Source organism: Narcine bancroftii, chromosome 5 (genome assembly GCF_036971445.1).
Source record: "Narcine bancroftii isolate sNarBan1 chromosome 5, sNarBan1.hap1, whole genome shotgun sequence".
NCBI lineage: Eukaryota > Metazoa > Chordata > Chondrichthyes > Torpediniformes > Narcinidae > Narcine > Narcine bancroftii.
In genome coordinates, this window is record NC_091473.1 from 122687596 (window position 1) to 122709446 (window position 21851).

General features: G+C 39.7%; 1 protein-coding gene across 21 annotated transcripts in view; it reads right to left on the bottom strand.

Annotated features, from left to right (window-relative positions):
* st3gal3a (ST3 beta-galactoside alpha-2,3-sialyltransferase 3a) overlaps window positions 1-21851 on the bottom strand; it is an 847148-nt gene that overhangs the window by 70445 nt on the left and 754852 nt on the right. For all 21 annotated transcript variants that reach the window (XM_069938965.1, XM_069938959.1, XM_069938973.1 and 18 more), the window contains one exon: window positions 4769-4915. In XM_069938965.1, coding sequence (XP_069795066.1) covers window positions 4769-4915 — 147 coding nt within the window. The remainder of the gene's footprint in view (window positions 1-4768; window positions 4916-21851) is intronic.

Here is a 21851-nt window from a genome sequence, read left to right on the forward strand (position 1 = left end):
ACACTGTGGATGTAAATAATGAGTGTCAAAACAGTTGCCAAAGAAATAGTGTCAGTGGTGAGGAATAGCAAGTGCAATGGATAGTAGTGACAATGTCTTAGTCTTCCCGATAAGAATAAATTACTGTCCTTCCAGAAATGTTGGCTAATTTATAGATAGTGCTGAGATATTGCTGAATAACAAAATACATGGAAATTTGCATTGTTTTTAAATGAGATTGCCAAGTACACTAAAAGGGAGCTGGGGAACAATCCTTGTGGTGTGTGGGGGACACAGAGGTAGTGGCATGGTCACAGGAATAGAAACCTTTCCGGTTTGTAAGTTTGTCTTTCTGAGTGTCTATCTCTATGACTTGGTTGATAAAGGAATCCACAGAACAAAGTTAAACACGTTCACATGGGATACCCATTGAGTTAGTATTACAAATAGAGGCTGAATAAACACTCCATGCATACACACACACACACACACACACACACACACACAAGAAGCTGAGAAATCATACACAATGCAGAGATAATCAAGCTAATGATGGAAGGCAAAGGGAGCCTAGAGTAACTAACATGCCTGTTATTTATAAAGATCCATCAAATATGATTGTCAAATTCAAGTGGCTTGCAATTTCTTTTGATCTACTATTTTAGGATAGGGAAATATAATTGGACAGAAGTTTCAAGTTCATGTTATTCTGGATTTATACAGTGCCATAACTCGAGGAATGCAAGACCCATTAATCATTCTTGCAAAAATAATGCAGTAATGAAATTGGTTCTAAAAGTCTTTACTAAGAGTGGGAAAGAAATAAGAATCTAAAAGCAATGTAAACATTGCATTAAGTTCAAAGGGTTAATCTTAACCTCTTCAGAGTCTTAATTAAACATATGGAAGCAATGGAGGCAGTAGGGTTTCAGTGATACAAAAAAAGGGCTTTTGATTTACTGAGTGCCAAAATACCAAAGTATTAAAATATATGATGGTAAGGCTTTCTGAAAGTAGTTTATTTGATTATTTGCTGACTTAAGACCGAGGTGGCACAATAAACAATTATAGTTTCAACAAAATCAATATAAAAAGGTTATTTTTACTGAAGTGATATATTTAACAAATGGATATACTTATTTTTGTTTGGACAAATCTGTTGGTTATAATGGTTTCAATAAGATTTTCAATCCGATTTTGAAGTACCTTGAAGAAAAGCTATTTCTCATCTTTTCTCCTCACAAAAGGAGAAATACCATATTGGATTTCTATTTTAAATAAAGAAAACACAACTCACACTTTATCTCCTAACTTTATTTTCCAATTCCTGAAACAATTATGATTTTCAGTTTCTAATTCCATACTGGTGCTTAAACAAGTATAGTCGCTGCACTAATTGCAACTGTGGAAATTGTGGATCCCACAATAGGAGGCCCCTCACAGGTGTCATCAGCAAATTCTCTTGGCTTTCTGTTCCCCCACCCCCCTCCCAACCCCATACAACTACTCCAGGGATTTACAGCCTCCATTTCAGCTGTTCCCAGGATCTCTAGCTCCCGATAGCTGCTTCTGGATTCTGTGACCTCCCACTTGGCCTTTCTTTAACACAGTATCTGGCCATCCCAATAACTGCAATAGAAAGTATATCAAATTGTTCAATGTTTGAACCACTTGACCAGAATGTAGCCACAATCTTTGTTTACAGTGCACTTCAGATAAAGCTTTAAAATGATCTAATTATGATTTTGAAAAAAAGCTATTCTTTTTATTCATTTAATAAAATACATTTTTTGGCCTTTCTGATCAATTTATAAACTTGGCCTTTCATTTTAACAAAATAAGTATTTGAACCCAAAGCATGGTGTTCAACCAGCCTCCTCAATGTTTTGTCCACTGGATGCAATAGAGGAAGTGGAAATACGCAGTGCCTATTAAAGTAGACCATTTCCACTAACTAGAGAAATTATCTGGATACCATGCTCTCTCCTCACTGCCATCTTCAGACAGAAGTGAAGGCACCTAAAGATTCAAGAAAAGCTTTCTTCCCAAAGAGCCATCAGGTTCTTGATCAATAATGCCCAAACAATAACATTACTGCAAGACCACCAGAACACAGTCAGCCAACTGTTAATATTTATTATTTATTTTACTTTCTCTTCCTTTTATAGTTACAATTTTTTCTTCCTCTTCATGGCATCTTAATTATACTTAATTTTTGTCAGTGTATTTTGCATCACTGCTACAATTAAGATTTTAAGTGTATTTGTACATTGTACTTGTGTACATGACAAGAAATTCTCATTCTCCTGTATCAATACAAGCAAAATGGCATGTAGCATAACGCTGCTACAGCGCCAGCAATCAGGACCTTGGTTCAAATCCTGCACTGCAAAAGAGTTTGTATGTTCTCCCCCTGTCTGCGTAGGTTTCCTCCGGGTGTTTTGGTTTCCTCCCACCATGCAAAATATACTGGGGGGGTTGTAGGTCAATTGAGTAGCACAGGTTCTTGGGCTGAAAGGGCCTGTTAATGTGCTGTATGTCCAAATTTAAATTTAAAAACATAGGTTAGTCATATTCTCATTGCAATTTAGACATTATAATATAATTTATACAAATATGTGTTTAAACTAACTCGTAGGCAAGAATCAGTTGGCAACTCCTGATGCCTTGAGAAGATGTTCAACATATACAAGCTATTTTTTAATATATGTGTCTATACTAAAGTCTGCAGGTGAACCACAGAACAGATCAACTAGAAAAGATATTAAGACAAATTATATCCTTAAGTTCATATAATTTGACATTATTTAGACAGTAATAATAAAATGATGTAGTATAAAGATTAAGGTTCAGTTAATTGAAAAATAATGATCTTCTCTGGCATATTCTGCAGAATTGAGAGGTTAGTGCTGGGTGTAATTCCACAGAGCTGGGCAATTTCAGGTTAACAAAGTGACAATGCACATAGACAAAAGATTTTAATTTACAATAGATATATACTTTAAAGAATCCAAATGAAGGTTTAATAACAGAGTCTGGCAGCAATTTTCCTTTTCTAATTTTACTTTTAATTTGTGGTTTATTCATATTCATAATTTTTAAAGAAATAAATAATTTTCACAGCATTTCCTATTTGTGATCTCAAAGTACCTGGATTGGATTTATTATTAAGGGTTATTTTTTCAGCATTGTTCAGAAACAAATGAATGAATGTTGATGATGAGATCATTGAAGTGTTTTGCTTGTTGAAATGTAGATGTCTGTCTTCAGTTGTGCTTCAGAGTTAGATAAGTCCCAATTGTTTTATTATTGGTGACGAAAGGTGAATTATAAAATAGATTCAAGCATCTAATTTATTCTTTAGTGTGCAAAAAGCATGAAGGGCAAATTATAGAAAAATGGAGTTTAAAAATGATAAACATTAAAGAGAACGGAAAGTGAAAGTAGCAAAAAAATTTCTCTGTGAAGAACCTTTGGTCACCTTTGCTTGTTAACAGACTCTGTTCTCAGCAACATTGGCAGTTTCTTCACAGAAAATAATAGTGCAGGCCTTGTGGATTAAATTGCCTCCTCCTCAGATGGAACATGTTATGATTCTCGTACTTTTGTGTATTAAATTGACTTAGAAGAATGGAAATGCTTAATACACAATCTTGTTTTCAAATGTGCAATTAAAAAGATTTTTAAAAAGGACAAAAAGAATCAATTAGTCAGGATGGAATACTTTTCACTGACTGATACAATGCATACAAAAAATTGGCATAAGATTTCAAAATAGTTGATCTAAAGTGTTACTTATGATATTAATGATACTCAGATGGGAAAAAAACAAGAATGGCTACGTTTTTCAAATAATATTACTGTTTCTGTTATTTGAACACCATGTATTATTTCAGCATCTTCTATACCATTTGTTTCTGAATATGTAATAGAAGGAATTCATCTCATGTCTGCCTGATCATAAAATATCACTAATCCTACTCTGTCAACATGGCAGTGATTTTGTGCTGTTCCTTTGAGAGTGGAAACTACACTCACAACAAAGCAGATCAATGCATGTTATCTGTGGTAAATGTGCAACCTCTTACCCGCTTGGATACTGCGATTTAAGATAGATGTTTAAGATAGCTTGAACTGTTCCAAAAGTGCTGCTACTGTGTTGACAAATATAACTCTTTGCAATAAATGATTAATATTTTGGAGTTATTTCCATTGAATGTGTTTATGTTTGCAATGTCACTATCCTTGCAGTTTGCACAGGCATTGACTATGCCCTCTGGTACTGCCATTCTATGATGCCGTTATGTGGTGAACAAATGCCTTGTTCATCAAGTGACAATTTAGAGCTTCTTGTGGAAAAGTTGCCCATCATTCAGCAGATTCACAGACTTCATCTGCAGTATAGAATCAGATCCCTTGGCCCATCAAATCCATACCCAACTATTATTCCTTCATTAATCCTATTGTATATTCTCCCCAATTTCTCTTCTGCCACCACCTTCAAATCTGCCACTCACCATACAGTAGAGGCAATTTACAGTGCCCAGTTAATCTAGCAATCCACAGCATCTTGGTACATGTGACAATAAACTTTAACAAAGCCCACCAAGGTAAAGAACAATTGCTGCAAACAGAAATGTAGACCTAGATCCTTCTATGCATTGTGTTGAATGTACACATTCTTCTGGACTATGCGTTAAGTATTGTTAAATACAATATCACTAAATAGCTTTAGAACAGTAGATTTAAAAACCTAAAACTTTCATAGCTTGTCATATGTTTTACTCACCCCACGACCCATCATTCCATTGTTAACTGGAAGGCCAATAAATGTGAAAGCTGCTTCCCGGATGAAATAAGGATTCAGAATACGGATCTCTTTGGGCTCCTTTGGGACAACTGTGGCAACAGACTTCCAGAAACCATCTGAAGGACTCTGAAAATTAACAAAGCGAAAGGGCTATTGTTCATTTGAACAAAATCAAAGTATTTAGACTCTCTTTATTTTGAATCATAATTCCATTTCATAAATATGAAGAAAGCCACCTCCCAAACTGGAATAAAATGTCTGATTGATAACAACTTTGGAAAAATAAAACAGACATTCTCCTCCAATTTCATAAATTTTGGAGTTTTCTTGTTAGTTGATTTCCATGCAACCTATTGAAATGGACTGGCAGGTGAACACCCAAGCCTATTCCTTTACAAATGGAGACATCTCTGTTCATGTCTCTTAAATACATTATGTTATCTTTGGTTCTTAGCAGGAATGTTTCTAAGCAAAAGACACTGGTTTCAAGTAGAGTAAAACTGTTAAGATGCATGCTCAGGACTTTGGTAATGCTGGACTGGCAGATTTTTGTATGTTGTATCAATTAATTCTTCGACATTTTTAATTCACTTTTTCTTGGAGGTTGCTCAGTATAATAATATCATAAATTTTCCGATTAACCTATAAGTTTCCAAGGAGCGCTGGAAATAGAACAAACTGAGTTTCAAGGGAGTGCAGGAACTAAGAAATTTTGAGCTAGAGTCCAAACTATTAGGATTTCCAGAGTTGCATGGCAGATTATAGCCATTTGACTGTAAACAGTAGATGGAGAAGGCTAGAAGTAAAGAGAAGGGTGGTAGAAACAGAAACACAAAGGCATTTAATAAATACTAGGATGTGCCCCTGACACATTGCTTAACTGAGATTAGGAGAAGTAACAGTATATTGAGCTAAATAGTTTCCTCATACTTCCCTACGTTTCTATGATTGAAAGTTTGAGACATTTGAAAAATGAAACTAAAATGATAAAAAAGCATGTGAATTATAAATGGCCTATTATAGTATTCCATGATTCATGACAGCAAGACAGAAAAAGTTACTAATTCTACCAAATAGTAAGCACAATGTGTCAAGGTTTTAAGTCACCCAGATACATTCCACACTCTGCAGCAAGAAAAATATTTTTGTCTTGCCCTCGGACTAAATGCTTAATAGCTGAATTGGTGCAGGGGAAGCACATAGTGAAAGATTGTAAATATTTCCAGAAGTAAGTACAGATTTAGTTTAAAGATTTGAACTTTGGAATATCTTTGGCAGTAATTGTCAGGACTTTACAGAAAAAGTGTGCCTTTGGGTTCTTTCAGCTCATCAATGACACATTCTTACATGGACTTCAGTTGAACAGCAGGATGCTTTCAGATTATCTTTGCCCCAGCAGAACTCATTATTGCACCTATCCTATGTCAATAAAACTACTCTATAATTTCTCAGGTCACATCTGACACATTGCCCCCCAATAAAACCAAGGGATTCTATTGCCTCCCAAGGGATTATATTTTCTGGAATACATTTGGTGGGCAAAAGGGTAAGACCCAGATAAGTAGAACCAAATGGACCTCTTTCAAAGGGCTTCAATGGATATGAAGGGCTCATTGGTAGCCTCCTGTTTTTTTTATCATTTTATAAATTCATGAAGAAATGACATTCTCTTTAACCCAAATCTCTGAACAAAATTTTAGTTGAATTTTTCAGAGAACTGATTTCTAGTAAATTTTTTTTTTTAATTAGTTTTAGGCAAAAGAAGATTTATGATGAAAATTGATTAAAAGTCATTCAGTGCAGTCAAAAGATTGGATATTGGAGAATATTTAGGATTGCCTTAAAATCCAAATTAATTTTGTTTTCTGGAACTTTTATTTTATTAGAACAGGCAGAATGGAAAGTTGCAAACAAATCAAGAATTCAGTTGACAACTAGATATGACAAAAAAATGAAAACATAAATCCATCCTTCTGAGCATTTTTCACCCTTTCCATGTTTTACATCAAATGTAATTAAATTCAAATACAATGGATCGATGATGATTCTACAATTATAATCCTTTGCTTTGAAAGGGCTGAGTTTGAGAAAATTAGCTACGAGGGAAATGTTCACAGGAAACCATTTTGCAGTGCTATGCACTGGGATTGGGATTGAAAATTTCCATTAAATTGCTATTTTTTAAACTTAATTTCCTTATTTAGGTTCCAAGCATCTTTTCTCTCTCACCTAAAGAAAAAATTTGAGAAAAAAATACTTAAAAATAAAAATTTCCATTTGCAAATCAAAGCTCCCCCTTCATTTCTCAGGTAACATTTAACACATTGTCTCCCCCCCCTCCCCCCACCACTGCCAAAGAAAACCTCAAGTGGTGCTAATAACAGTCTTGCTGTAATGTTACCTGTACCATAACTTACAAATAGTTTGAATTAATTGATGGCAAAGATTAAATTTTCAGTTAATAATATGTAGGTCATGGGAGAAACTGCAATATAATTTTTTTTGATAATACCTTTGTCTGAAAAATACTGTCAAGAACGTTACAGGTTTCTTTTCAACAAGTAATAATCCTCATAGATAGTGTTTGTTGATGTGTTAGTTACAGCACGACTCAAGAGGAGAGGTTATAATAGTAACTATTTATTACTATTTACAGGCAGCTCTGTATGTGGTGGCCATACTGTGCCTAGACTCCTTTGAACTCAGCCTGCCAATATAGAGCTCGTGCATGTGCAGACCGCTACCACAAGTAGGGTGGCTGCAATGCGAATGCAGCAGGTGTTGAGTGACTGGCCTACATCCCCATTCTTTAACAACCCCCAACATAACACAGATCGCAACTTAACATTACACAACAAACACAACTGACATGGATCAGTCTTTATACTTGGGGTTTGGTCCTGTAATAGCCCTCTGTGGAGGTAGAGACCTGTGGTACCTCAACCTAAGAATATTCATTCTCTGTTGTCTCAAGTGTGGCTACTGAGCGACTACCCTAATCTTTTGGCTCAAGTCCCATGTTCTGGTACATAGTCTCGTCAGGATCGGATTGAACTGGAACTGCTCTCTTCCAGGAAGTTTTTCCTGTACACTTTCCCTTCCAATTGGATCAGGTATGACCTTGGCTCTTGGTGGCTTTCTTCTACCATGCCAATCTGGTCATTGGCCTGTGGAGTTTGCACCCTGATGACTTGACCATCTGTCACAGGCTTGAGCGGTCTGCTCGCCTTGTCGTAGCACTCCTTCTGCGATAGTCTTTTGCTCAACAGCTGGGCATTGATCTCCTGTAGCTTTCTTGGCACAGGTAAGGTCGTGCGCGTCTCGACATCAGTCTCTGTGCCAGAGACCCAAGCGTGGCAACACGAGCGATGTTCTTCAGGTTAAGCAGATTGAGGAATATGTCTGTTTTCTCCCTGTAGGACTTTTTCATGAGCCGTTTGGCACTTCTTACAGCTCTCTTTGGTTCTTAGCAGGAATGTTTCTAAGCAAAAGACACGACTGTGAATATTTTGGGCTGCTGGTGATATGAGTGAAGTCCCACTCTGCTGCCAACTCGTTACATTTTGGGCTCGTAAACTGCCTGCTGCTATCTGATAACAGGGTGCGTGGTGCTCCATGTACTGAGAAGTGCCTTTTCAACTTGGTGATGACTGTTGTAACAGGTCTATTTTGTGCCACCCCCGATACGAATCAACCAACACTAGCTATTGCTGACATCACCACTTGAATGTCAGTTGCCACAGTTGACCAAGGTAAGTCTGGAACCGGATGAAGCTGTAATGGTTTCTTCTGCTGGTGTGGCTTAGTGCTATTGCACACCAAACAAGCTTGTACCTCTTGGTTGATGTTCTCGGTTATCCCAGGCCAAAATAAAAACGATGTCCATCGCCCTCCGTTTTGTTGCCTCTGCACCTGGATGCCCTCGAGGCAGGATGTTGACATAAGTCTTCTGCAATGAGATGGGAATCACAGCTCTCTGGCCTTTCATTACGATCCCTTCCTCGATGAGCAGCTCGTCACAGAATGGGAAGAAGGGGTGTGCCGCTTGTTCGGCCAAACACCTTGATGAAAGTGCCAAGGGTCTTTAAAGTTGCAACCTCTGCTGTGTGTCTCCTTAGCGCCTCCTGGTAAGATGAGGATATGTGAGTGACTGTTATTATGTCAAAATTGTCCTCCCCCCCCCCCCCAACCTGTTAGACAGTGGAGTCTCTAGGGGCATGAGACAGAATGTTGGCTAGGTACATCTCTTTTCCACACTAGTATACCAGGGTGATATTATATTTCTGAAGCCTGAGCATCATTCTCTGTAACCTCACTGGTGCTGCATGTATGGGCTTCTTCAATATTGTGACCAGGGGTTTTGATCAATCTCTATGGTCACTGGCTTACCACAGATTAAGTCATTAAATTTGGAACAGGCAAAAACCACTGCCAACAATTTTTTTTTTTTTTTTTTGATTTGTGCATACCTGGTCTCTGTATTGGTGAGTGACCTTGAAATATAGGCCACTGACATTTTATCTTGCAAGCATGCTGCACCAAACTCATACTGTGAGCTGTTACAGGTCAGCATTACTGGCTTTCGGACATCATAATATGACAAAAGTGGTGGATATGACATGTACTTCTTTAAAATGTCGAAAGTATTCTATTGCTGCTTGTGCCAAGTCCACTCCACATCCTCAATGGAGCCGCAAGTTCACTTGAGTTCAGGATGAACTTTCCCAAGTAGTTAACCATACTGAAACCTCTGTAGGTTTGCAATGTCCCCCTGGTACCAGCATCTCACTGATCGTCCTGGTTTTTGAGGGGTCCACCTTCAGGTCTTCGCTGGTAAAAATGTGGCCAATGGAGCTGACCTGGTTCAGCCAGAACCTGCCCTTGAGGGGGATGAGCCTCAGGTTCACTTTCCTGGCACGGTTGACCTCTTTCTTTAAACTGGCATGAGTATGTCATCAGCAAAAATCTGTTCCGTGGATCTCTGAAACACTTCACTAGCTGAATTAATTCTAAATGGCACCTTCAGAAATCTGTACCGACTGAAATATGTGGTCAGTAATGACGATTTGTGGTTGAGCGTGGTCTGCCAAAAGGAGTTCTTGGCATCTAGACTGAGATTACGGTTCTTGGGGTTCTTGGCATCTAGACTGAGATTACGGTTCTTGGCATCTAGACTGAGATTACGGTTCTTGGCATCTAGACTGAGATTACGGTTCTTGGCATCTAGACTGAGATTACGGTTCTTGGCATCTAGACTGAGATTACGGTTCTTGGCATCTAGACTGAGATTACGGTTCTTGGCATCTAGACTGAGATTACGGTTCTTGGCATCTAGACTGAGATTACGGTTCTTGGCATCTAGACTGAGATTACGGTTCTTGGCATCTAGACTGAGATTACGGTTCTTGGCATCTAGACTGAGATTACGGTTGCACCAGACATTTGTGCAGCAATCTAATGGTGTGGTCTCTTCAGGGCTGTGTTGAAGTCCTACGGGTTAATGCACACCTGTATTCCTTGCCCTTCCTTCTTATTGGCAGCTACCATGGAGGACACCCATTCGTACGGCTCTGAAACAGGAGTAATTTCACCCAACTCCTGCATTCTGTTCAGCTCGGCCTTTACTTTGTCCTTCATGGCCACAGGTATGCAATGCACCAGATGAACCACAGATTTTACTTCTGGGTCGAGCCTCATGGAATACATTACTGGCGGCCTCCCAACCTTGTCTGAGAAGAGATCACTGTATTCGAGAATTTTTTCTGTGACAAATTGTCTTTGGAGGGGCATACATGGTGAATGTCTCTACTAAATGAGACAAGTCCCATGTCCATACATGCATTTAGTCCAAGCAGAGGCAGACATACTCATGGACAACAAAGAACATCACAGCTTTACCATGCCAACAGTTTTGATCTTGCTGCCCCTGTATGCAGTTAGACTTGTCAACTTGATGCATGGCTTGATCTGTTCCCCTTAGTCAACTGAATGCCTTCTCTGACATGATGTTGCACTTAGCTCCTGTGTTGACTTTCATTTCCACTGCCTTACCATTGACCTTTCTGGTCACAAAAGCTTCACTGTTTCCCCTAAACTGTGTCTCCATTGAGTCCACTGCCATCTACAATGTCAGTCCACTGATGAAATATGTTTCTTCTGTGTTGCTTTCATCCTGTTCAGTCTCTAGTTGGTCAATTGTCTTTCAAGGTCTGGGCCTAGTATTGATTTGCATCTTTTGAAATGGTTCCACTTTCTGCACACTGGACACATTTCCTTTCTTGCTGCATGGTCACCTCCGCAGTTGTTTCACTTTGTGATGGGCGATGATGTGGTTTGGTCTGGATGGCTCTTCCTCCTGGTTTCCAGCTATTGTTTCTTTGCAGATCCTGCCTGGACTGTAACAATGCTCGTGGTTGGCTACTGTGGAGAGGCTCACCTCTTGCTATTCTCCTCAGTCATTTCATCAATCAGACAGGTAGAGATGGACTTCGCTAGTGTTAAGTCTCTGTAGCACAGAAGCATCTTCCTCGTACTGTCATTATTAATGCCACAGACCAGCCTGTTTTCTGATTAGTTCCTTGCAGAACTTTCCAAAGTTACAGGTCTTTGCTCTTATTTTTAAATTGCTGACATATGAATTGATCAATACGCTAGGCTTTTGATCTCTTGTATTAAATTTGTGCCTTTCCATAGTGATATTCATCTATGGATTGCACATTTCTCTAAATTTCTTTTTCAAGCACTCAGGGTCTTCTCTTGATTCTGTCAGTCTGAGAATTAACTCCCCTTCACACACTTCACTTGCATAAAGGAATGATCTTTCCCTCTCTATGGCTTCCGGACGTGCTAAATTTAATAAAATGTACTCTCTGGTGCGGGAAGGCTTGACACTATGCGCCGCCATGATAAATATATCATACTCTTGTTCAAAAATACACCAGTTCTTAGCAATGTTACCCTCGAGGATGAGTGGGTCAGTTCGTCTGAATCCATCCTCCATGGCGACTGATGCAACATAGTGCCTGATTCCTCACTTGCAAGTTGACTGGGAAGCCTTAAGCTTGAGACGCTCACTACCATATCGATAAACGTGATGACCACGACGTGACTTGAGAGGAGCCATAACATAACCATTTACTACTATTTAGTGGGAACTCTGTACATGGCCGTACCGCACTTGAACTCCAGCCCATCAATCCTGAGCTCGCGGGTGCGCAGACCACTACTACGAGTATGGTGGCTGCAACACGATTGCAGCAGGTTCTGAGTGACTGGTCTATAAATAGAAACATTAAAATGATTTCCAAGCCAACTGAAATCAGTAGTAATTAAATTATGTTGTGTGCTGTATGATTACTGTAAAAACACCAAAATGTTGGATGAATTCAGCCGTTTTCAGCGTCCATAGGAGGCAAAGATATATTGCTGATGTTTCAGGCCTGAGTCCTTCTTCAAGGAATAAGTAAAGAATAAGCAGAATGAGCTTGTGCTGTAATAGGATTGCACTAACCACTTAGTCTTTGTTCATAAACCTGTTTAATGATGAACCTTCAGGCACTTTTATCAATTTCCTTAGGTCATCTAACCTGGACACAGTAGTCAGTATGCAGCCAAATTATCCCACAATAATTTTTTTTCAATATGATTCCCTTGACTTATTATCTACTGATTTATAAATGTAGTTCAGAATTTTGTTCATATTGGCATTTACTGTTCCATGTTTAGTTGATATATTAATTGAAGTCATTATTTGAAAAATATGTATGAAATTTCATGGCCAGTTCCTGGGTCATTATGGCCATATTAGATACAGTGCCCTCCAAAATGTTTGGGACAAAGACATTTTTTTCTGTTTTTTGCCCCTGTGGAACACAGTTTCAAATTTGAAATCAAACAATTCATGTGATTAAAGGACACACTCCAGATTTTATTCAAAGTCGTGTATACACTTTGGTTTGATCACGTAGAAATTCAAACACTTTTTATACATAGTTACCCCATTTCAGGACGCCGTAATATTTGGGACATTTGGCTTCACAGGTGTTTGTGATTACTCAGGTTTGTTTACTTGCTTCATTGGTGCAGGTATAAGAGAGCAAGGCTTGATTCTAAGCTTTTGATCACCTTTGGAGTCTGTAGTTGCCATTTTTCAGCATGAGGACCAGAGTTGTGTAAATGAAAGTCAAAGCAGCCATTATGAGGCTGTCAAACATGAATAAAGCAGTAAGAGACATCACCAAACCTTAGAATGACCAAAATCAATTATGAACTGGTGAGCCCAGTGATTGGAAAGGGCCTGGTCTTGCAAGGAAGATCTCCACTGCTGATGACAGAAGAATTCTCACCATAATGAAGAAAAATCCCCATATACCTCTCTGGCAGATCAGAAACACTCTTCAGGGGGCAGGTGTGGATGTGTCAATGACTACTGTCTGTAGAAGATTTCATGAACACTGCAAGATACAAACCCCGAGTTAGCCACAGAAAGAGGATGGCCAGATTACAGCTTGCCATGAAGTATTTAAAAGAGCCTGCAGAAGTCTGGAAAAAGATCTTGTGAATAGATGAGTCCAAGATTAACCTGTATGAGTAATGGCAGAGCAAAGTGTGGATGTGTAAAGGAACTGCCCGAGGACTAGAGGGCATAGTTTAAGAATACAGGGTAGGCCCTTTAGGACGGAGATGAGAAAGCATTTTTTTACCCAGAGAAGTGTGAATCTGTGGAATGCTCTGCCACAGAGGGTGGTAGAGGCGGATTCGCTGACTATGTTCAAAAGAGAGTTAGATAAGACTCTTGTGGGTAACGGAGTTAAGGGTTATGGGGATAAGGCTGGAAAGGGGTACTGATGGTAATGATCAGCCATGATCTAAAATGGCGGTGCTGGCCCGACGGGCCAAATGGCCTACTCCAGCTCCTATTGTCTATTGTCTAAAGCGTGCCAGGTCATCTGGAGGTAGGGGTGTTATGGCCTGGGCATGTACAACTGCCACAAATACTGGGACATATCTTCATGGAAGATACAAGTGCTGATGGCTGTAGCAAAATGAATTGAGGTGTAAAGAAACATCACAGCTGCTCAAGTTTGAGCAAATGCCTCCAAACTCATTGGACGGCAAGATAATGATCCCAGACATACTGCTAAAGCAATAAAGTTTTTCCAAAGCTAAAAACTGGAACATTTTTGAATGACCAAGTCAGTCACCCAATCTAAATCCAATTGAGCACACCTTCCACATGCTGAAGAGAAAACGTAAGGGGACAAGCCCCTGAATCAAGCAGTCGAGGCCTGGTAGACTGGCAGACCAGAGAATATACTCAGCATCTGATGATATCCATGAATCACAGACTTCAAGCAGTCATTGCATCCAAGGGATATGAAACACAGTACTAAACATGACTACTTTGATAGACACACCATTGCTATGTCCCAAACATTATGGAGCTCTGAAATGAGGGGACTATGTATAAAAAGTGCAATAATAAATATTACAGGTTTGATATACTTGTACTTTTGTACTTTTATTAATATCTGTGGTGGCAAAATACTTTATTTACTAAAGTACATTTATTTCTTAGTGCAGATACAAATAGAACCTAAATGCAGCTAAATTAAGTGGACTAGATTCATGATAAATTAAAGAGGTAACCCATCAAGAGTAGATAACTTCAAGTTCTTCAAAATAAACATGTCCAGTGACCTAACCAGGAGCAAACATGTTGATGCAACACTCAAGAAAGCACAACAATATTTATATTATCTTGGAAGACGACAGCATGTCCTCCTTTTCCCTCACAACTTCTAAATGCCATTGAAAGCGTCCTTGGGAACTGCTGTGCTCAAAAATGGAAGAAACTGCAGTAAGTATTGAACGCAGGCAAAACATGAAGCAAAGTTCTCTCTCGTTATCTCCTGCCTTTGAGAAAAGGCAGCCCACGTACTATAAAACCCATCACACCTTGGGCACTCTCTCTTTTCTCCTCCCATCAAAGAGTGCACCATCAGGCTTAAAGATAGTCTGCTTGTGGAAGAGCCCTACTCACTGTACTGCATGAAATACAAACAATAGCTTGAATTTAAATTGGAGCCAAAAAGTGCAGATACTAGAAATTCAAAACAGAAACAGAAATGCTGGTCAGGCAGTAGTCATTAGAGAGAGTAACACTCAATATTTTATGATCAAGGATTCTTCATCTGAATGAGAAAAATGAGAAGACATGAGCATTTTTAAGTTGGAGAGAGGAGTGAAGGACACAGGAGGAGAACGATAATCAGCATTGGAAGATTAAAACCCACAAAATATCCTGTTTCAGGATCAACATTATCAGTGCTCTCATCAATGTGACCCATTAACTGCGGAGATAAGTTTCTGTTCACTTCTTTGTAGATGGATAAATCATTCATTTCAAATATCTACAGAGTCATGATATACAAGCTGAAATTATGCTAGTTTCTTGAATTATTTTGCTACATTAAATGGACCTGACACCTAAGGGGATTGGTAGATGCTGGATAAGTGTATTTTCTGCTTGAGACTTATTCTTACAATCCCTAACTAATACACCTGCATTAAGAATAAACAGTTTACAAGAGAAAAGACAAAAACTCTATACTGTACTTACACAAAACAACCTTCACTTGCATGGATATATAAACCTCAAAGCATTTTACTTTATTTTCAGTCACAATCTTTGAAAACATTTAACCATCGCTGCATCTGCAGGTTCCTCCTCATCATGGAGCTGCCCAATTATAGATAATTGACCCCCCCCCCTTCCCTGCCACCAAGTTTACAGAAAAAGCCTCTGACTGGGGCAATTCTAACTAAGCAGGGATAAGGAGACACTTTAAGAGAGTCACCCCAACGGTGAGCAGCATCAACCAGCTCATCATCTATGGTGTCATATGACAACTTTATTCAAACAGCTTCTATAAGTAAAGCACTCTGCTGGATGAATATTTGCTCCCATCTTCACCAAAGGTTTATTTGTTTCTTCAGAGAACATTGACTTTTATAATTTTAAACTTAGATTCTTTTTACCTATTATTTTAATTTTTAGAATTTATTTTGCTCGAATTTTTTGTCAGTTGCTTGAGGTTGTCAACTGCTTGAATTCTAGATACCAGCAGTTTGACTGCATAATAATACAAGCATAATCTTGATTTTATTACCAGTACCTAACCTTTTATCTGGGATTGTTGGGACTGGACACATTCGGAATCTTCCAGATTTCAAAATCATTTTGATTTCCATCCTTTTAAGCCCGTTGAGTCAAGCTGCTGATTCCACCCCCCACCCGAGTCACGCTGCCATCTCTCCCCCTCACCATTTGCGCTGCCGTCTCCCCCTCTCCTGACCGAGTTGTGCTGTCATCTCCCCTGCCTTGCCCAACCTAGTCTCGCTGTTGTCTCTCTCTCCCCCGTCCCCCACTGTACCAGTGTCAGGAGAATGGCCCCTTTCTCAGTTCTCCTGCACTAGTGCTGGTACAGTGGTTTCTGCTGCATGGTGGATTATGGGTAGTGACGACAGCCATTGAGCTGCCACCGGGCCAACTGAAGGTGCCGTAACGTGACAGACATCAGTATAGGTAATTCAGAATTGCTTATAAAGTAACAGAATGCGACCGGATACACGAGAGTTGAGCTAAAGTTGTATTGGGTTATGCTTGCTGCTCAAATCCATCTTTGATGAGCAGATGTGATCTACCGAAAAAAATTGCTGCTTTTTGGAATTCCGGATAAAAGGTTAGGCACCTGTATATGATATTCAAAATGTTCCCTGATAGACGGAGTGGAAATAGGGTGTGGAATTTAAATGCTTGGCCACTGGGAGGTCCTGGGCAGTGCTCTATGAAACTCTGTGTCCAGCGTCTACGATTTAAAGGAAGCCACAATGGGAGCACCAGATACAGTAGATAACTCTTGCAAATTTACAAGTGAAGCATGCTTCACTTTCACTTGGAAGGACTTTTTGGGGGCCTGAATGGTGGTGGAGGGAGGAGGTCTGGGCACAGGTGTAGCATTTACTGCGGTCACATAGAGGTAGGCACCAAGGGGGTGATTAGTGAGAAGGGATGAGTGGACGAGGGAGCCATGAAGGAAGTGGTCTATACGGAAGCAGTATCTGGAGGTGGGATCACATTCCAGGTGCAGAAATTATGGATGAAAACACATTGGATGTGGAGGCTGGTGGGGTGGTAGATGAGGAGAAGGGAATCCTGTACTTGTTGTGTCTTGGGGTGGAGGATATGCAGCTAAGGGCTGATTTGATGGTGGTCAAGGGGAAGCCTATTTTTTTGGAAGAAGGACATCTCAGAAGGATCTGGAATGGAAAACAACATTCTTGATATAGATTCAATGGAGACAGAGTGATTGAGAGTAAGGAATAGAATTCTGACAGGGCACAGGGTGATGGGTTTATAGAAAATGCCTGAAGAAAGTTTGTCTCCTGAGATGGAGACAGAGAGATCGAGAAAGGGGTAAGTATTTTCAGAGATAGACCAAGTGAATTTGAGGTCAGGGTGAAAGTTAGCAGCAAAGTGAATAAAGTTGACAAGCTCATCATGGGTGCATGAGGCATCACCTAATTAGTCATCAATGTCGTGGAGGAGCCTTGCCTGGGTAGGCTTGCAGTATGGATTGGCCCACATGGCCAACAAAAAGGGCAGACATAGCTGGGCCCTATGTGGATAACCACAGCTACCCCTTTGATTTGGTTCCTCATTAGCAAGTGAAATTGTTCAAACTGAGGGAATTCTGATCCATTTAATCTATTTATTTAAAACAATAACTTTGCTGATTTTACTGTAGTGAATGTATAAGACTAAATATTGCAGCTTCTACAAATGAAAGTCAATAAATAAGTTATTCGAAAGTTGCAGGGAATGGAAAAGAATGCAGTGAAAATGCTTTCAGATTTATCTTGTGAAGATGTGGCACAGACTCAATGACTTCCTTTTGTGCTGCATGCCTTCATGGCTTTCAGTAGATAACCATCTGAACACGAAGAGTTGTGACGTTTCAACTTAAAAGTAAATCAATTTCATCAAATAACATTGAAGATATGCAAATGACTTAGGAGTAGGTCAGGACTACTTCCAAGTGTTACAGACATGCAAAGAGTCTGCAAAATAAGTTCAATCCAAAGTGGTATGATTAGTTCCTTTTTTCCCTGAGGCATAGAAAGACTACAAACATTTCAGAGAGGCAATTAAACAAAAGTAAAGCATTAGAAATCTAATGAGACAGACAGAAGTTGGCCAAATGATCTCTGATAAATGCATTTGATTTTCACAGACACTACAGAGGCATTTTTATTAATATTTTTCAAAATGGTGAGTTGCTGGGCAAAAACAGAATAAAGGAATAAAATTGTGTCTGCAAAATTAAAAAGGCTAGTTACTGGAAGCAATAGACACTGGTCTCCCTTGCTCGACTTTTTTTTCCAAAATAATCTCCTTCAATGGATTATTTTATGATAAAGAATTATAAGAGCAAATATACAAAGGTTAATAGGAACTCTATGTGATAAGTTGATGTTCTTTGCCCTGGTGACCAGAGGAAGATTTACAAGGTTCTGCACTGCAGAGGCTGTATTTTATAAATGCATCCAATATAGCAACATAGGTTGTCTGCTGATGTTCCCTTTACCCAAGTGCCAGGAAGTGAATCACTTGCCGCAAAAAAACCCAGCCTGTCCATATTGAAAAAAACATATTCATGCTTGATGACTTTATGGTCAATACCGACTCAAGGTGTTGACAGTGGGAAACTGGTGATGGTAATGCTGATGACGTCAAGATCATGATAAAACTCCCTCTTGATGGAGATGATTATTGTGTGGCATAACTTGTCAGGCCATGGCTAACTTTTTGTCTAGATCAGTGGTTCTCAACTTTTCTCTTTCTACTCACACACCACTTTAAGTATTCCCTAGGCCATAGGTGCTCTGTGATTAGTAAGGGATTGCTTAAGGTGTTATGTGGGTGGAAAGAAAAAGTTTTAATCGTACCTAATTGATTCGTTATGTGCACTGTTTTATAACTCCAAAGGAAATGGGCCAATGACAGTTATTCTCAAGCAAAATATTTCAGTAGCAATTAGGTTTAGTGCAGTGATTTTTAACCTTTCCTTCCCACTCACATACCACCTTAAGCAATTCCTTACTAATCACAGAGCACCTATGGCCTAGGGATTACTTAAAGTAGTATGTGAGTGGAAAGAAAAAGGTTGAGAACTACTGGTCTAGATCTTGCTACATGCATGCAAGGATGAACTTATTCAATGACTGAGCAGTTGTGAATGGAATTGAACATTGTGCAGTCATTAGTAAGCATCCCTACTTCTGACCTTTATTTGAAGGAGGATCTTTGATAAAGCAGGGCTCTAGGATGCCACACTCAAACATCAAGGGCAGTCATTGTCACTTCATTTTTTTTGAATTCATGTTTTTGGTCCCTGTTGGGTCAAGGCCTTGATGAGGTCTGGAGTGGTGTAGCTCTGACAAAACCCAAATTTGACATTTCTCCACCCAGGCTTTTGGTGAACAATTGTTGCTTGATCATACTATTGATCATTTCCATCACTTTGCTGAAGATTCAGATTAAACTGATTGGATGATCACCCAGTTGGATTTTTCCTGCTTCTTGGTAACAGGACATGTCTGGGCAAGCTTCTACCTTGTCACACAGGTGCCAATGTTATAACTGTACTGAAACCACCTTGGTAGGGGTAAAGCTTGTTCTGAAGTATATGTCTTCAGTACTGCTTCTACAATGTTGCCTGGTTCCATTGTCTTTGTTGTAGCCCACACTCTCAATGTATTTTTGATTTTGTGGAGTGAATTCAATTGGGTGAAGACTGACTTCCATTAGAGTAGGGGGTCTCAGGAAGAAGCCAAATGAATCACTTATTTGGCACTTATTGCTGAAGATGGTTGCGACTGTTTCAGCCTTGTCTTTACCACTCACAGGCTGGGCTCTGTCATTGTCAAGCATCGGGATATTCTCAGAATGTCCTTTTTTTAAAAAATAATCAGCTTTTTAATTGTCCACCACCATTCACAATCACTTTTGGCAGGTGTGAAGAGCTTTGATCAAAACCATTGGTTGTGATATTGCTCAGCTCTCCCACTCCACGCAGTTTTTTTCTGTTCATACATATGTAGCTTCACGAGGTGGACCTTCATCATTCTGAGGTGCTCCTAGTGCTGCTTTCAAAATATCCTTTTATTGTCATCGTGGCTATTCCTCTGTCGAGGATGATGGACTTTCTATTTCCACAAAGATGCCTGTGTGTATTTGCTTAATGTGTACTTGTCGTCGCACTCCAAGCAGTACACAATACTTCATAAATCAACCAATTAATTCCAATGGCATGGGAACCACGACGATTGGAACTGATGGATTTGTCGCAGCCTTCATCCATCTTCACAGCTGTTGAGTTTGAAGTAACTTCGTCCACCTATTCCACCGTTTAGGTCTTGGTTGAATTGTTCTTTGTCAGGGACATCACCCTCGACCTTACAGCCATGGGTGGCACTATTAGGAGCACAGCTCCGGACGGCATCACTCTCAAGATCTCAGGACCACACAAGCTTCTCCACCATGACAACCCACCCTTTTGTATGTCTCATTGAACCAGGGTTGTTCCCTTGCCTTGATAGGAATGGTAGAGTGAGGGATATACCAAGCCTTGTGTATAAGGACAGATGCATGTTCTGGTGAGAAGATCAAGGACTTCTATCCCTTGTGTTTACTCCATTCCCGTCTCTGACCTGTGACTGTGACACAGGGCACCCTAAAACTCTATGCTTTGTCCCCCACCCTACTCTCTATACTCTCAAGACTGTATGGCCAGGTTTGGCTCCAACTCAATCTATGAATTTGCTTATGACACCACCATTGGTGATCAAATAACTAGAAATGTTGAGTTAGAATACAGATGGAGATCTGTGTTTTCAAGGTCACCAAGGAAGTTCTTGTTAATTTTAGGAAGGATAGGTTGAGGGACCACACACTTGCTTGTGTTGATGTGAAGGTGGTGGAGAGAGTCAGAACCTTCAAGTTCTTGGGAGATTATATTTTAGAAAACCTTTCCTGGAGACAACACATCAAGGTAACTGTGAAGAAGGCACACCAATACTTCTACTTTGTTAGGAGTCTGAGGAGGCTTGGAATGTCATTGAATACACTTCAAACCTCTATAGATGCATTGTGGAAAATATACTGATTTTTGCATCATAGTCTGGTTTGGGAATACAACATCCCAGAAGGCAACAAACATAACCAGGCCCCTCACAGGCTTCAACCTTTTATGTGATTGCCTCAAGCAGTCAACCAACATCATAAAGGGGCTCCATACCCTGGTCACAACCTCTTCTCACTGCAACCTTTGGGCAGCAGGACTGAAATCCAGCACATCTTGTTTCAAGAACAGTTTTTTTCCAGTCATAAGGCTCTTGAACCTACCCTTGTCACATTGATCAGCGACTGCTCTGGGATTGTGGTGTCGGAGCAGTCTGCACTATTCTTATGCTACTTTTGTTGCACGAGGATAACTGAATATTTAGCATAATTTTTTTCATTTATTGTTTCTGTTTAATTCAATGAAATGTACTATAGCAGTTGTTTCTTTTGTAGCCCCTACCCACCCTGCCAATCTGGGCAGAAGAATTCAAATTTCCTTCTTAAGACTCCAACCTGTGAACCTTGATCTAGCTACAGGGTGTAGAATTGCTCTTCCAATTGGACATTAGACCGTGAATATCAATGAGGCGGTTGGTAGATAGGTTGGGATTTACTTTTTCTGTTCACGTACACCAGTGCCTAGATCAATGCCATTTGGTTTATCCAGTTTTACGTTTTCTCTGTTGGAACACAGCATTAATGGTGTAATTGACTGGCTTGCTTGATCTTTTGAGAAAGCACTTAAGAATCAATTACATGCCATGGGTCTAGGGCCTCAGTCAAGGTAAAATGGCAGATTACCGACCCAAAGGATCGCCATGAACCAGATGTTTTTTTTTAATAAACCACAAGTGTTGTGGTCATTATGACAAAGAT